The sequence below is a fragment of the Rattus rattus genome, chromosome 6, assembly GCF_011064425.1.
Source record: "Rattus rattus isolate New Zealand chromosome 6, Rrattus_CSIRO_v1, whole genome shotgun sequence".
NCBI classification, from domain to species: Eukaryota; Metazoa; Chordata; class Mammalia; order Rodentia; family Muridae; genus Rattus; species Rattus rattus.
The window spans coordinates 84,924,440-84,941,960 of record NC_046159.1 but is presented as its reverse complement, the minus strand read 5'-3'; the positions used below and the strand labels follow the sequence as shown (position 1 = coordinate 84,941,960).

Here is a 17,521-nt window from a genome sequence, read left to right as displayed (position 1 = left end):
CAGGAGTGAGAATGGGAGGAAGATCACCGAGAAGTTCAATCAACTCCCGTGGTTATCAAGTACAATAAGATCCATTAAATAGAAATAGTTCTAATCTTAATTCCATATTTTAAGTCGACCTACATATTGTCTACTGGTCTGTATATTTCCCTTCAATGAATTCTCTAAATAGACTGCTTTATGACCATAAGGAAAGTGTAAGTGAAAAATCATCAAATTCCTTTCAACTTCATCAAGAAGTGGCTTTAGGACCTGGTAAGGATTTTGAATGAAAATAGCATCAATTCTCCCAAGCTTAATGTGCTCAGTCTCGCTGATGCCAAATCAGTGACAATGGATAAAAAACACAGTTACTCAGCCTGTCTTCCTACAAAAGCAGTTGTAGGTTGGTGCTATAGTTGGATGCCAGGGACAGAGGGCAGGGCTTGTCATTGTGTACTGCAACCAGTTCATTGTGACATCAGATCAAATTAATAAGAACTGAGTGTTGTGTTTATAGGAGACACTGTTCCTCCACAGAGTATTTCTGGGGTGGACTGCTTGACTTGGTCTGTGTGTCAGACTGTGCTTGACTGTGTCAATCAGTTTAATTCTTTTAAATTCTTGTGAATAATTAAGTTTATGGGCATGGTTAAACTAAGAAGGCTTTTTGAAGATGATCAAATTTAACCCATAATGCACATGTAATGGCATCATGCCAGTTGTTTAAGCACAACTGAATGAGGATCGGGAGGTAGCTCATTCTTAGAACTCTTGACTAGAATAGACAGTCCCTGGGTTTGATACTCAGTGATAATGGTGATGGTGATGGTGATGGTGATGGTGATGGTGATGGTGATGGTGGTGGTTATGATGATGATGATGATACACACCTACACACCGGTGAAGTTTAAGTTTCCATATTAAAAATTGGTGGTTTGATTTGATTTTAAGTCTTATGCTGTAGGACTCAGATGAGGAGTATGGCTAGTTGTTAAATGTAGAACTGAGTGTTGTGTTTATAGGAGACACTGTTCCTCCACAGAGTATTTCTGGGGTGGACTGCTTGACTTGGTCTACTGACACCTGACAAAGAGCCTCTGGTATTTGGTCAAGCTTTCTCATAGATAGAGTATATCTGAGAAGTCTTCATTTTAAATTGCATTTTATTTCTGCACAATTCACTTCTTAGTCACAGTTATTCAAGGAGAAATCACTCATTAAGCAAGGGGTTTCTGGTTGCACGAGCAAGTTAGTGAGAAATTCCAAGTGTGAGTATTGTTAAGATACTTGAATGAGTTTTCTGATTTTTTTTATGAAAGGAGAAGTTTAGTAGCCAACTTCACCTATGAAAGTAAAGATAGTTATCATTGTGGCTACAGTAAAAGGGGTTGACACTCTCCCCAACTTTTTTTTGGGGGGGGTATTTTTGTGGTTCTTCTTTAAGGGCTTCTACTGTTTACCTATGTTGTCATGTATTTCTTTTTTTAATTTTTTTTATTAACTTGAGTATTTCTCATTTACATTTCGAATGTTATTCCCTTTCCCGGTTTCCGGGCCAACATCCCCTTAACCATTCCCCCTCCCCTTCTATATGGGAGTTCCCCTCCCCATCTTCCCCCCATTACCGCCCTCTCCCCAACAATCACGTTCACTGGGGGTTCAGTCGTAGCAGGACCAAGGGCTTCCCCTTCCACTGGTGCTCTTACTAGGCTGTCCATTGCTACCTATGAGGTTGGAGCCCAGGGTCAGTCCATGTACAGTCTTTGGGTAGTGGCTTAGTCACTGGAAGCTCTGGTTGGTTGGCATTGTTGTACATATGGGGTCTTGAGCCCCTTTAAGCTCTTCCAGTCCTTTCTCTGAATCCTTCAATCGGGGTCCCATTCTCAGTTCAGTGGTTTGCTGCTGGCATTCGCCTATGTATTTGCTGTATTCTGGCTGTGTCTCTCAGAAGAGATCTACATCCAGTTCCTGTCTGCCTGCACTTCTTTGCTTCATCCATCTTGTCTAATTAGGTGGCTTTATATGTTTGGACCACATGTGGGGCAGGCTCTGAATGGGTGTTCCTTCTGCCTCTGTTTTAATCTTTACCTCCCTATTCCCTGCCAAGGGTATTCTTGTTCCCCTTTTAAAGAGGGAGTGAAGCATTCACATTTTGATCATCCGTCTTGAGTTTTATGTGTTCTGTGCATGTAGGGTAATTCAAGCATTTGGGCTAATAGCCACTTATCAATGAGTGCATACCATGTGTGTTTTTCTGTGATTGAGTTACCTCACTCAGGATGATATTTTCCAGTTCCATCCATTTGCCTATGAATTTCATAAAGTCATTGTTTTTGGTAGCTGGGTAATATTCCATGGTGTAGATGTACCACATTTTCTGTATCCATTCCTCTGTTGAAGGGCATCTGGGTTCTTTCCAGCTTCTGGATATTATAAATAAGGCTGCTATGAACATAGTGGAGCACTTGTCTTTCCAACTTTTATTTTTAATTTTTATTATTTTATGTGGATGGTTGTTTGCCGGCATGTATGTGTGCCACGTGCATGCAGTACCTAAAGACACCAGAAGAGGGTGTCTTATCCCTGAAGCTAGAATTGCACATGGTTGTGAGCTCACATGTGGATGCTAGAAATTGAGCCCTAGTCCTCCACAAGAGCAACGAGTGGTCTTAATTGCGTACTTACCACTCTAGCCTCCATTTACTTTTGAGAATGTGTCTCGTGTCCTGCCTGGTGAGTACTAAACCCAAGGGTGACTTTGAACTTCTCTTTCTTTAAAATACACTTTTATTTATTGTTTTGAGAATTTCATACATAACTATACAAAGTATTTTCATCAAGTTCACTCCTAACTATTGAAATTGTTGCACTCAAATTTCTTCTTATTCTCAGTTTGATTATCCAGCATTCGTTCTTCAAAGAACAGTCTGTCATCAAATAGGATGCCATCAGGGAAACAAAATGCACCTTTCATAAAAAAGTATTTCCTAGAAGCTCACGTTATCTGAGTATCATGCCCATGGATGAAAGAGTGATCAGGAAGGAGACTGGGTTACAGGTAAAACAAAGAAGTTTATATAAGGAGACGTCTCCATCTAGTAGATCCAAAAGGGAAAGGCAAAACTGCCAGCTTTTAGATGATGGAAAGTTGTTTATACTTCCCATCGTAGGCCCATTTATAATACTGCAGCCCATTCAGTCATGAGGCAGCTCTACACTACAGGTTCATTCGTGATGTACATTGCACTGCAGACCCACTCATGACACTGTAGGCTCATTTTATATGATCTTGCATTGTCTTCAGGACTTGTTCTTAACAGTGAAAAGTGGAGACTAAGGATGCGTATTTTGATTCCCAACCCAACACTGAGCAGATTCTCATATTTATTTTTATCAAAATTAATAACTTACTCAAGATAAAAAATGTGAGAACTGAAAATGTTAGAAATATACTATTCATGTTGCATATTATATTCAGATGCTGATTTCTGGGTTCTGAGATCAAGTTACTGTCAGGACATGGGCATTAACATGGATATTGAAGAATCTCCTATATCAATGTGGTATAAAGAATGCTACCCAGTTATCTGTGATTGGTTAATAGAAATCTGAACAGCCAATGATTGGGAAGAGGAGATTAAAAGACTGAACTTCCAATCCCAGGCAGGGGACAGAGGGAGGGAGCCAAGAAGAAGGAGTTGGCCATGAGCCAGGTAAGGGCCCAGGAGAAAAAGGCCAGTGGAGGAAGAAGACAGTCACCATGAAGTTGGGCATGAGGAGGGTCACCAAGGAAGTTCACCATGAGGACAGACAGCTACAGAAAAATAAGCCAAAAAGAGGCTGAATGCAAGTACCTTGGGGGTGTGGCTGGAAAGCGGATAAAGGATTAGAATAGCTCAGAACCAGTTCAGATTAAGCTTGTAGGCTGCTGATAAAACTACTAGGTCTCTATGTCAATTATTCAGGTTATAAAAACCTGCCCCCTTTAAATTTCATCCTCTAGTTGCACCACCAATGGTTCCAAGCTTGAAATGTGAATAAATAAAATATCCAATTTAAAAAAGTTTCCAAGCTCATATATTAGCAATGTGTATTAGTCTACTGAATGACAATCAGCTAGTCTAGAATCAAGTTTTTTTTATGATGTTTGCAATAAAGACTGTCAGGTGGGGAAAGGAGGCATATAGAGGGTGCTTGTGATAAGAAAGTATTGCCAGAGAGGGAAAGGTACAGTGGGAATTTGTAACTTACTACACAGAGATGGTAGGGCTCTTTAAATGCACGGAGGTCTCATTCAGGGCAGACTGTGAGGAGCAATTAACAGCACCGTTTCCCTCCTGGCACAATGCTAACAAGTTTGCAGTAGTTGCACAATCTACGGAAATCGTGGCGAGAATGACATTCTTACCATCTGCTTTCTTTGACTCATTTCCGGTGTTGGAGTGATCCTTCTTGTCTGCCTTATTTTTACCATCTTTCAAGTCACCTGAAAGCAATAAGCGTGACAAACTGAATAGGTGCAGCTGGGGAGGTAGAAAAACTTAAAATCCTGTGGGGACAGGACATGGTACAGCTCACGGAGGATGAGGACCACACACCCTGGTATCAGTATCTTGATCAGTTCTGGAAATTGGATTACAGTCAGAAATTAAAATTAAAGTATCCATTGAAATAGGCTTGTACTTAAGTTAGTGGTATTTCTCTAAGAAACACAAGTCGGTTTTATTGTTAGGCTGTGAAGGGAGGGGAAACCGGAATACATAAAAGCTCTAATTAACAGCTAGTTGATTATGTTAACTAACAGCTATGTTTTAGATTCTCATCTGCAGAAGGGGGATAATAATGTCTACTTTTTTAAAAAAAAAGATTTATTTATTTATTTTATTGTATATGAGCACATTGTAGCTATCTTCAGACACACCAGAAGTGGGCATCCTATTACAAATGGTTGTGAGCCACCATGTGGTTGCTAGGAATTGAACTGATGACCTGTGGAAGAGCAGTCAGTGCTCTTACCCACTGAGCCATCTTTCAAATACTTTGCATGTAGGCCAATGGACAGATGCGCTCGAGTCAGTACGTGGTCAATGTAACCTGTAGTGTATTGCTCAAAGGCAGAGCTCACTATCCTAAGCAGTCTCTACGTGTGCCGTTCTAATTGAAGGGGCTGACAAAAACTCATTTCCAAAAATTAAAAAGACTACTCTTATATATGAGCAAACAAATGTGAAGAATTTATATAATGCATCGATGAGGGAACGAGAGAAAACAAGATGACTTTAAGAGCATCCAAAGAGGTATTTATAAGCAGTTTAGAAATGTGTTAAAACATGGCTGATATAAAATAGGCATAAAGGTGTTGAAAATCAAAGAATAATGCTCATGACCTGCTCTGGCAATCTTTACACGTCACAATCTCTCATTTAGAAAATAGCTTTAAAGTGTTATGTATGAATCAAGTACTTTAGTTAGAAATGTAAGCATACCTGTATTCCCCTAAACCATGAGTCAGCAAGTTGCGAGGCAACCTGGTTATCCCCGTGTTAGAACTGACTTGTAAGGTTTGCTTTAACTCTTAAGACCGAAATGGGGTAAACAGATTGGCTGGAAGGATTAAGAAGGGGTGTTCAGGATCTTTTCAAGATTGCTTTAGCTGGAGGACATGATTCGTATCCTCTGAACCCCAGCGAACCAAAAACAGTTCCTTTAGAGTTCCTTTCCCTGTTTAAGAGCATTAGAGGTGGACGGAGTGCCACAAGCCCTGGCAGTTTTCTATAGTTCATCTTTTCCATGTGAAGTTCTCTGACTGGGGCCTGTTGTGCTGTTCTGAGCTGGAGGTTTAGAGCTGTGTCTGCAGTGGATGTTTGTGGAGCAGCACACAGCCGGACTTAGCTGGACTGAGAAGGTTCACAGAGAAGTTAGCAACTCCTTTAATGAAGGAGGAGATTCCCAAGGGGGAATCTCTATCTAATATCCTCCAATCCTAACCTAGAAAATACTTTTGTGGCCCACATAGATGAGAAAATGCTCATGCCTATTTGCTAGCACTCCTGGAACAGAACCCATTAGGTGACTTCCCACTGGCTGTACATGGAACAGTGGCAGATGAACTGGTGCTCCGCAAACAGGATGAAGGCACCTTCTAGGCAGCTCTAGATTAGATCTTAATCAGGCTGCTGCAACCACATCCCCAGCTACCTCCGCCATTCTTATTGTTGTTCTTAATTGATTTCTTCTACACTTCTCACTCCAAACTTAATTTTAAAGGAAAATGGCAGACTGCCTCCCACTTTACAACATGGCTATGACACCAAGCAAGGTTCAGGGTCTTAATTTGTGTCTTTCAAGTTTTTCAAGTATTAAATGTAAACTAATGTCCTGCCTTCCCTCTAACTCTTTGTAGAGTTGAAAACCTGTTCACAGGGGTAGGGGTTGGGGGTGGGGGAGGTTTCATTTTATTCATTTTGTTTGTATTCATTGGCTCCTCTCATCAATTATATCAAGGGCTGACATGACCCCACTGCCTGGTTTTATATGAACATACTAAGAATGACATTTATATCTACAAAGGGTTGATTCAAAATAACACGTGACATGAACATTATATCATGTTTAAACTTCAATTTCCAAAAATAAAGTCCTAGTGGACTATAATTTCACTTAATTGTTCATGAGCTCTCCTTAGCTGATGGGCTGTAAGGTCCAAAGGCTTTACCATCTGGCCCATTACAGAAAGCATGTAGCATCCCTGTTGCCTGGACAGTGACAGGGCTCTGCATTCCTCTGATCCCCTCCTCTTCCTAGCTGCACTGGGCTTGACAGATAACAAGAGCTGGCTATGAAACAGAAAATGGGGATTCCCAGAAGCCAAGGATCTCTTGCTTGAGTCTTTTAATTTCTGGGTCTCAATTTTTTACCTGTAACATGGAACTATGTTTACAATGTTAGAATTTGTATGTGTACCTGTATATATGTGTATGTACATGTAGGCGAATGGATGCACATATGTATGCATACCTATGGAGGTCAGAGTTCAACCTTGGGTGTTCCTCCAATACCATCAACCTTGTGTTTTAAAGCAGAGTCTTTCAATGTCTTGACTACCATGATCAGTGAAATCTCACAAGTGGATGAAGTTCTGAATAGGATTTATATGTATTTTGTACAGAGATTAAAAGTTTATGTAGTTTAAGGTCTCCAAGAAGAACGAATTAACAGTCGTTGACTTGAGTCTAGATCTGTTTGCAAAGGTATCTTATTACATAGTTATAGCCCGGCATTTGTAACCTGCCAGAAGTGAACATCCTTCCTATCCATAGACAATGGGGCTGATTCTGTGCCTTGACACTATTTAATCTGTCTGGCTCTGAAGCCTTTCTCCCGCAAACTAAAACTCTGAAAAACCAGAAACCACCTCCTTCCAAGGATACCTCATCCCACTACCTCAACTACCAACAACAATGTCTTTCTTTATGTAGGACTCAGGGCCTTTTATCTGCTACTCTGCCTTCCCTCATCTCTATCGTGTGCACATTCCTTTAGAATTACATTGAGGGTGACTATATCCCCGTAATGCCACATATCTTCCATTCCTAAATCCTTTAGATCTAATATAGAGGTTGACGCAAAGTTGTTAATAAATAATCACTTCATTACATGTAAGAACTCATCAATTATCTGAAAAGCATGGTGTCTCATTGCCCTCACTTTACCTGGACCATTTTCAATTCAGAACTGAAAATCTGTGCCCTAGAAAGTCTTCATCTATAGCAAACCAGGCTGACTGGTCACCTAGTATGTGTGCTTAGGCCTCTGTCAATATACAGATACATACTTTAGGAATAGGGCTCCTGCACACTGAAACCTTGCATAGTTAAAGGGATAGAATATTTGTTTGGATGGTTTGGCAATGAATATAGGCATCCAGGCTGTGCTGGACTATTTAATTGGAATCCTCACTTGTGAGAGTCTCCAGGGCATCAGAGAAGGGCCAGAAAGAGGTGTACTATTGCAGAAAGGAAGAGCTAAGTGGGTGACCTTAGGGATCTTGACTATAACTCTGGAGAAATGGGAACCATGCCAGCTGCCAGGAGAGGGAAGGTGACACCAGTTTCTGTTTGTCACATCATTATCACCCTAAAGAGAGTCTTTTGCAGACAGCCCCTCCTCACCATTCTGCTGCTTTTCGCCTGCCTTGTCGCCTTTGGAGTTCTTCCCACGAGGGTTGTCACCCTTGCTTGTGCGTGTTCCGTTGACTTGACATTTTGTTTCTCCTGATGTCTTTTTTTCAGCTTTGCTGGTTGTGCCTTGTTCAGCTTGGCTTTTGGCTTCCATTTCCTTTTGCTTTTCCTCAGCAGCCAGGCGAGCCTTCTCTTCAGCTTCCTTCTTGGCTTTCTCTTCTGCATTCACAGCAATGAGAAAAGGCAAAGGACAGAGAAAGAGAGGTCTACCATTAGGAAAGCTGCCATTTTGGAAAAATAATCAACAGCGATGTTCATGGGAACCAGTACACTGACAGGACCTAAGGGCTTTATTGAGAGTGTTGGATATTTTCTCAGTTAATTCAAGTCAGATTTATAGGTCTATTTAAGGTAGCAATAGGATAAGCCACTTCTAAAAGCATTGAGTTAGAGGATGGGACTAGAGAATATGATAATAGGAGTATAACAATAATGGCCTGGGCACTGCTGTTCTTACTGCTGAGCATGTCCTCATGTCACTCACTATGTGAGCAGTCTTCAAAGATTGTTTCCGTTAATCCTTAAAAAGTGCCTGTGACTCTGTTTTACAGTCACATTTTAATGAAGGATGAGAGACATGAACAGACTCTCTCCCCAGCCATAGTAATAAACTAAAACAAAACTGAATAAAAGAAAAGAAAATACAGCATTTTATGAGGCTTGCTTTAACACTTACAGCAGAAACTTTGACAACTGAGTATGGAATAAAAAGTTGGGGAAAATAACCATCATTAGAAGAACACAAACTGAAGCCAGCTAGTGAAGTTAGACATAGAAGGGTTGGGTCAAACATCAGAAAGCTAAAGGCAAGCCCCCATCCCAAGATACTTAACTGTCCTCAAGAAGAAGGGCAGCCTTCAGTTTGGCCATGTACTCACTCTGGGACCTTCCATTTACTGAGTATCTATATTATTTTTAATGCTGTTGATGGACTCTCTAGTTAATGAGAATACAGTATAAATGCATAGGTCAAGTATTTATGAACAGATTGGCTCATTCACTCAGCTGGTACTTACTGAGCAGCCATATTGTCAAGCACAATTTTTGATGCTGGGGAAATGACAAGCATGGCAGAAGCATGGAGAATATTATAATTAAGTAAACAATTGGCTGAGGTAATTTAGGATATTGAAAGTATATTGCAAGAATTGAGTTCAAAACAACAGGACAGGATGGTTCATAGCACAGGGTATGAGTTAGTGTTCTTCTTTGAGCTGTTTCCATACAGGATGATTGCTTTAATCTAGAGGACACCAGAGAGTTCGTTTATCTGACATTTGCTTTGGTGTTAGCTGCTAAAGTACTCCATGTCCTGGTTGGACCCAGGTTGGGTTTACTCAGCTCTGTGACAAGTATTCTGTGTTCATGATGCCTGGCTTTATTTTTACTTTGCCAGTTCTTGTACTTGTTTATTACTGGTGTCATCTTTAATATATCATGAGATTTTTATTTATCATTTCACTGATTTGCCAACTCATCCATTTGCTAACTCATTCATTCCTTCAATGACTTGGCCTCATTTCAAACAAAGTAAATCAGATTCTAAAAGAAGGATAGGATAGGATAGGATAGGATAGGATAGGATAGGATAGGATAGGATAGGATAGGGTAGGATAGGGTATCTCAAATCTTTATTTTTGGCACACAGCAAGCACTAAGAAGCTCTGATGTAAAGCCTAAGCATTTGTCATTCAATGTGTTATTACATTCTTCCCAACAAGATGTATTTACAATTTACAAGAAAAGGTATAAAAGTATTTCTGTACACATAACTATATGCATGATAATAATGTCTTCTGACTTCCATAGAAATGTAAACTAAACAGTGAAAGAATGCCCTTTAAAAGATGGTGGGTTGATAATCCCAATAGGTTGCCAAGGAAATGGGGCTCCTAGGACATTCACTAAGACTTCCATGTATCTTAGGTGCTTTTAGGAGAGAGCCAAATGTCATGTTCATAGTTGCTTAGCATGTTATATAGCATACAGCACATGTTCCTGAAGCTTGATGAAGCAGTAAGATTTCATTCATGTATATGATTACATGAACAACCAATGTAACCGAGCACCTTAGACTGATAAAACACCAAAGCACAGAGACTCTCTGTTCCTATTCTGAAAGGAATAATAGGCAAGCATTAGATTCCTTAACTTAAAATATAGGCAAATAAAAAGATGTCTGTTTTTCCTTTCTTACTACCCTCATAGATCAGTGCCATGCTCAGCCATCATTAGAGAAGCTTCCTCCTACAGCAGACGGGAACAATAGAGACCCATAACCAGGTATTAGAGAGTGAGAGACCTTGGAACACTCTGCTCTAAATAGAATGTCTCCAACAAATCCCTTCTCTTTCTGCTCAGGGAACCAAGCTGAAGAGGAGGCAGAGTATGAGAGTCAGAGGGGATGAAGAACACCAAGAAAACAAGGAACTCCAAACCAACATGAACAAAGCGCATACAAACTCACAGGGACTGAGGCAGCACGCACTTTCCTTGCCCAGCTCTGCCCCAGGTATATCTATATTATAGCTCATGGTTTAGTGTTTTTATGGGACTCCTGAACATGAGAATAGGTATGTCTCTGATGCTTGTGCCTTCTCTTGAGCTCTTCTTCTGTTTGTTTGTCTTGTCCAACCCCAATGTGATAGCTTTTATTTTATCATATTTATTTTATTTTGTTGAATTTAAAGATAACTTGGAAAAATAAGACAGAGAGAAACAGAAACAAGGAGAGGCAGTGCCATTCATATTTAGAATGCTCTGTCAGACAAGATTAGCTATGGCCACCTTCACAGACTCATTACTGAATACATGGAAAACTTCCAACACTCAAAATATCTCCAAGCCGAAAATCATTTAAATAAAATCTGAAGCTGTTTAATTGTAGTTTACTATGGAAGACCGTAAAATATTATCATAGAAAGAAAAACTCATTTGACAACTGAGTCAGACCAATTTTCCACAGATGGAGAAAACAACTGAGAAGGAGAGAAGGCATTTGGGGGACAAATTTGTTTTTGCTCAAGTGCAGCTGACATACACAAGCTATTTTAAGTTAACAAACAGTAGCTCTTATTACATCATGATCAAATCAGATATGAGCCTGGGTCAGAATTTGAGTCTTCTATCTTCAACAATCTTCTAGTAAATTCTAGCCATGACTCCACAATGCTCTTCGGCCTGTCTAATCATCTTCTGCCTGTGAATTTGGTGAGTGTCATCAACCACAAAGTACACAGAGATACTACTGAAGATAGAGAGATGCTTTACCAACACACATAAGACTAAAATGGCATCTCCACAAGGTTGGTTTCTCTCCGTCTGCAATCAAACTCCTTTATATTCTTAGGGTGAATTTATTAGTATAGACACTATCATTCTAGATGAGGAAGTTGGTGAGACACTGATAATCTGCACAGATCCACATGTTCCAGTGGTGGCATGGATACAGAGAAGTTGTTTGGCGGGTCTTAGATCTAGACACCTAGGCATTATCCCAAGGCTTCTTGACTAGTAGGCTGCAAACTTCATGGTTTTTTTCTTTTCCTTTTTCCTTAATTAATTAATTTATTCACTTTACATCCCAAACACAGCCGCCTCCCTCTTCTCCTTGAGTCCATACCTCACACACTCCCTCCCCCATTTTCCCTTTCCATTATTCTTTGAGAAGGGAAGCCCCCACACCCCACCCCAACCATGGGTACTAATGAACCCTGTACCAGGTAAATCCTCTCCCACTGAGGCCAGACAAGGCAGCCCAGCTAGGGAAAAGGGATCCAAAGGGTGGTAATAGAGTCAAAGAAAGCCTCTGCTCCATTGTTAGGGGACCCTCATGAAGACCAAGCTGCATATTTGCTACATACAAGTGGGTTCCTAGGTCTAGCACATGCATGCTCTTTGGTTGGTAGCCTCTCTGTGAGGCTCCATGGGCCCAGGTTAGTTGACTCTATAGGTCTTCTTGTGGTATCCTTGCTCTCTAGCTTCCTTGATCCTTCCTTCCATTCTTCCACAAGACTCCTGAGTTCTGCCTAATGTTTGGCTGCCGTTCTCTGCATTTGGTTCCATCAGCTGCTGGAGGAAGCCTCTCAGAGGACAGTTATGCTAGGCTTCTGTTTCCAAGCATAGCAGAGTATCATTAATAGTGTCAGGATTGGCTCTGTCCCATGGGATGGGTCACAAGTTGAACCAGTCATTGGTTGACGTGACTCATTAAGAAAACAACCAATGAAAAGCAACTGAAGAGTTAGGGTATGGCAGAGCTCATGGGATCTGTAAATTGTACTTCTCATGTACAATCTGGGTTTTCTCACATTGGATGTCTAAACAGTCATAAAAATGCACTTGAGTCTTTCTCCATCCTGCTTCATCCTGCCTAAGCAAAAATCCTATAAATTCAATAGTGGAAATGCCACTAGACTACTTATCCCTTAATTTACTCTGAACTGCTGACTTAAACAGGAGAGAAAGACTTGGAGGAGAGCGGTAATTTGAAATGAGATAAGAGATAGAAATCTCACCTGCCAATATAAATATGTATATTATCTGTGCATTGCAATCTACACAGAAACAAGGAGGGCATTAAGGGCATGCCTATGAGTTCATAAGGTGTTCTTATAACAGCTTCCTAAGTACACTAGCTGATAGAAAATTTCAATCAATATTAAAAATTCAAATTGAGGAAAATGTGTCAATGATACACAATAAAAGTACAAAGCTTATTTTTTTAAAAAGAAATAAATGTTAAAGATAAAAGTGGAGGCAAATATTTAAAAATAATGCGCTGGGCTGGAAAGTTGGCTCATGAGTTGAAAGCACTTGCTTCTCTCACAGAGGACCACACATTAGCCTATAGTGAACCCTAACTCCAGTTTGTAGGGACCTGGTCCTCTTTTTTGATCGTTGAGGGCACCAGGCATAGACATAGTGCATATACATATATACAGGTGAAACACTCATGTACAAAAGTAAATCTAAAAATTAAAATAAAATGTACAAAGCTAAGCTGGATGGGAAACAACCCAGCTCTTCTAATCACCAGGCTAGGAACATCATATTATTCAACAAAAGTAAGGGCTGATAAGTAAAAATAAATTTCTCAACAACTGCAAAGATTCTCACTATGTGTTGTATGAATATGTTATCACGTTTATTGAAACTCACTGTCCAATATAGAAACTTAAAGCCAGTTTGTGGGAGAGTAGATGTAGGTGATATAATAGAAACTCAGCAAAGTCAATGAAACATGACAGACTGGGGTTTGGCAGAAAGTGCAAGATACTATTCAACTAAAATATTTTCCTTAATATGTAAAACATATTGACTCAACAATAAGAATGTGGCTATCCTAATGGAGAGAAATAGACAGTTTCACTGTTCTTACATCTGAGAGAGAAACTTTGGTTTTAAGAAAAGGCCAGAGTGGAATTTGGTTTCAAAAGATTTAAAGTTCTTGTCTCTTTTGATGTAAGAATCCCATGGAGTCTATTAAACTTTCATATTTATAATGGCATTACATACAGTAATTACCTGGAACTCTAACATTCAGCAATGAAGGGATAGCAATGATTGTATCTCAGACAACATTACATTTGAATAGTCAACATCAGGATAAAATGCCCAGGTGGGAAAAACCAATAGAATGTAAATGACATTTCATTATAATATTTATTTGTGGGGGGAAAATTGACTATGTGTATACAGAACTGAGCAAAACTAGATTGGTTCAGAGCATCAGTAAGAGTTACTGACATTTGTGTAGGTTAGAATGATTTTATTCTTGTCTACATAGATACTTTAAATAGTCCAGCATTTGTGGACTAAACATATTCCATTAGTAGAAAATGAATATGTAAAAAGGATTAAATATTAGACAGAAATTAATAAATACAGACAATACTGATCAACTGTTATATCCACAAATTTTAGGGTGGAAATGATACTTGACTCAGAAAATTATTCAAAATGTTAACTTTTTCCAAACAAATGTAGATTCTGGTCTATATAACTTTGTAACTCAGATTGGACAACATCACCCAAACTTTATCCCATTTCCTAATAATATGTGTTCAAAGGTCCATGGAAGGCAGCTTGTCTCAAAATCAAAGTCCTTTGGGATTTAAAAAAAGACAATGAGGAAAACAGCTAGGGATCATTTACTCAGACTGACCACTACCAATGTAACTGCAAACCAAACTTCTTCATGTCAGTAGATACATGAACAGCATAACTTGGAGATTGAAGTGTGAGCTGAGTTGAGTTGACAACATCACAGCCAGTGTTTTAATCCTGCCACACATGGCCAACCCTCCTCTGTAATGTATTTAAATAGCAGCTCCCTCTTACCAATCACAAACTAGGTCGGATTTGCTCCTTAGTACTCTCCATATGTTCTTCAGTGCTCAGGGCTAACTCTGAGATCTTATTTTGAATGACCACATCCAGAATGGAGTCTCAAAGAACCTCAAAGCATAAGACTGTACAAGTAGGGATTCAGTTCTCCATTTCCCTGCTAACTAGATATGGCCCCCATAGCTAAGCTACATGCCCCTAGATATCTATAACCTAGGGGCTGGGCCTTGTTCCTTTCGTTTGCATGTGCATATTTTCTTTTTTCTTTTGTATGTATGTACACATCTGTGTGTTTGTATATGTGTGTGTTTTCCTCAAGTACTACCTACCCCCACCCCAAGACAGGGTCTCTCACTGACCTACATATCGTTCTTCAGGTGGGCTACGCTGACTGAGTGGTGAACTCAAATGAGCAGTCTCTGCTCCCCATCACTGGATTACAAATACATACCACCATGAAGCTTCCTTTATAAGTGTTACTATGTGGGAATCTTCTTCATCCCTCCTGTTTCTATTGCTGACATTCTGAAACAAATCCCAGTGTCCTTCAAATTCTACCTACTGGATGTCTTCCCAAAGGCCACAAGCAAGGTTAGGGACAAGTCCTTTCATGCTGCTTAAAATAGTTTCTGTATCTCTACCTGCAAAGTTAGTGCATTTTACAATGATGGGGTGTTTATTTGTCCTTTTGAAAGGACCAGTTATTCTTTGGAGAAGAAGCCATCTAATGTTTCCCTAGGTGATTGATTCAGAAGGTAATTTCAGTAACCAAGATAATTGCAAACAAATGATTTTGAATGACCTCCTTAAATTGTGTGTTGTCAGAAATTGGATGTTCAGGTATAATGATCATGGAAGAATGTTCTTCCAATGGTGCAGTAGCCTGCCAACACAGAGGATTTAAATACTTGAAGCTTTTGAATAGACCCTCAGTGCCTACAATTAAAATATAGAACAGATGTTGGCTTCTTCCATAGCTCAGGATACAACATCTGTCCCCAAAAGATAGTGTTCTAGTAATGCCCCAAGAACACTATAAATCTAAACTCCTTGCCTTACCTGATTTTTTTTTTCAGGATTTTGATGGTGAGTCAGTGTCTGGCATTTGAAATATTTCTATCTATCCAGTGTGGGTTCTGCAGAATCCATAACTCTAATGCTAGTACTTAGAGTTGTTCCCTAGTTTTCATTCATCAAAACCCCAATCCTTGAATTTAAATGCTGATTGGAAGTGGGAACTCTGGGATGTAATCAGGACTAGGTCAGATCTAGTAGGGACTTCACAATCATGTTAGTGAGATTATGGGAATAGAGATTCAAATTTGCACACTGGCTCTTCATGTGATGCCATCTGCCATGAAGTAAGCAGGCTAGATGCCAATACCATTCTCTTGATTCTTTGTAAAATTAATGAGTATCAAATATTTTTGTTATAGTAACAGAGTATTTCCCAAAGCATCAACCATCCTACCTTCTCTCCACATGTGCTGACACAGGCAGATAAACAATGCAGGTACTATTTGTGGACAAAATCTCAAAAAATCTTGGCTGCTCTGAGGGTTTGGGGCTCAGGCATGTTGACATGTACAAGGTCATGTACTGAATTCTCAAGCATTCTATCAAAGTCTAACATAAGAGCCCTTTCCTATGAACCCAGAGGATGGGGATATCCATGATATCGTTTGACACTGGTATTCAATCTAGAAAATGGATGGCATACAGCAGGTGACAGGAGACACTGACTGCTACTGAAGGCTCATCTCTGCAAAGTCCACTGCCATCAGCCCATCACCGAACATCAAGAACCAATTCACATCTTTGAGCCTCCCTGAGATCTAGCACCATAGATTCTTATTCAGGCTTGTGCCTCTTATATGCATGTGCCTCTCCACCCTAACAGTGTGATTGTGTTGTATGTGTCAATCATGTTCAGTAATAAAAAACAAATGTGAATATATGAACTAAAGACCCCAAAGCATGAATTTTTCTACTTTTCTGTGCATGGTAACAAGAGTCACAGCTTTCTGGTCTGAACTTTGAAGAAATTTGCTTCAGGAAAATTCAGTTTCATTACAAGTTATTATCACTTCCCAAACAAAACAACAAAAACAAAACATAACAAAAAACCCATCAGTCAGTTCCATGGTTGGAAATGAGAAGAAGAAAACCATTCCTATGACAAGAAGTTCCTGGAAGAAGTCTAATGCTTCTCATACCCTAACACAGCAGACAGTAGCTATTGACCAAGGAAAGGGCAGAAAGGATTTACAGTTGTGGCAGCTGACATGAAATGTAAAACAAGGTAGCCTAGCAGAGACCAAAAAGTACTAACCCCGTCCCTGCAGAGCTCCACACTAGACAAAGAAGTTTAGCTGTGTTGCAGAAAGGGAGAATTGGCTTGGAGACCAGTCATATCCTGTTACACACTCAGTGTTCAAGAGAATGAGAATTGTCACATGGGAGTACTCAGTATTCAGTACCCAGTCCCTGGAGTAAAGTGCCATACTTAAAGAGACCATAAATCATAGAAGGCAGCCACTTGCTTGGCAAGTGAGTACTGAGTTTTTCTGGATAATTGTAGACGATTCTTCCTGAAGAGCACATTACCTTTGGGAACCTTGGCTCGCCACCGCTCCCGATTGATCTGCACCACCTCGGTCCAAGTGGCTTTAAAACTCTTGTAGTCAACAGGGATGACTGAATTGTTGATGGGAGCACTTCCTTCTGACCCAGAACTCTTGACACCTGATCGCTTTGCATCTGATGAGTTGATGTTGTTCAAACTGGGGAACAAAAGAAATCATTTCAAAGATGAGTGCCAGCATCTGCAGCATGCAAGAATGCAAGCAGTGAGAGAGGCCACAGAACGCTAAGTAGGATTTGCTGAGTTAGCATTGTGAGCCTCCCTGGCCTTAGAGTTTGTAGAGATTCTGTTTCACATAAAATATGAA

At 40.0% G+C, this 17,521-nt stretch overlaps 1 protein-coding gene across 1 annotated transcript in view; it reads right to left on the bottom strand.

Annotated features, from left to right (window-relative positions):
• Nucleotides 1-17,521, bottom strand: part of Pde1c (phosphodiesterase 1C) — a 92,268-nt gene that overhangs the window by 36,823 nt on the left and 37,924 nt on the right. The window contains exons 12-14 of the mRNA XM_032906437.1: nucleotides 17,178-17,353; nucleotides 8,154-8,381; nucleotides 4,391-4,468 (exon numbers count right to left, since the gene is read on the bottom strand). Coding sequence (XP_032762328.1) covers nucleotides 4,391-4,468; nucleotides 8,154-8,381; nucleotides 17,178-17,353 — 482 coding nt within the window. The remainder of the gene's footprint in view (nucleotides 1-4,390; nucleotides 4,469-8,153; nucleotides 8,382-17,177; nucleotides 17,354-17,521) is intronic.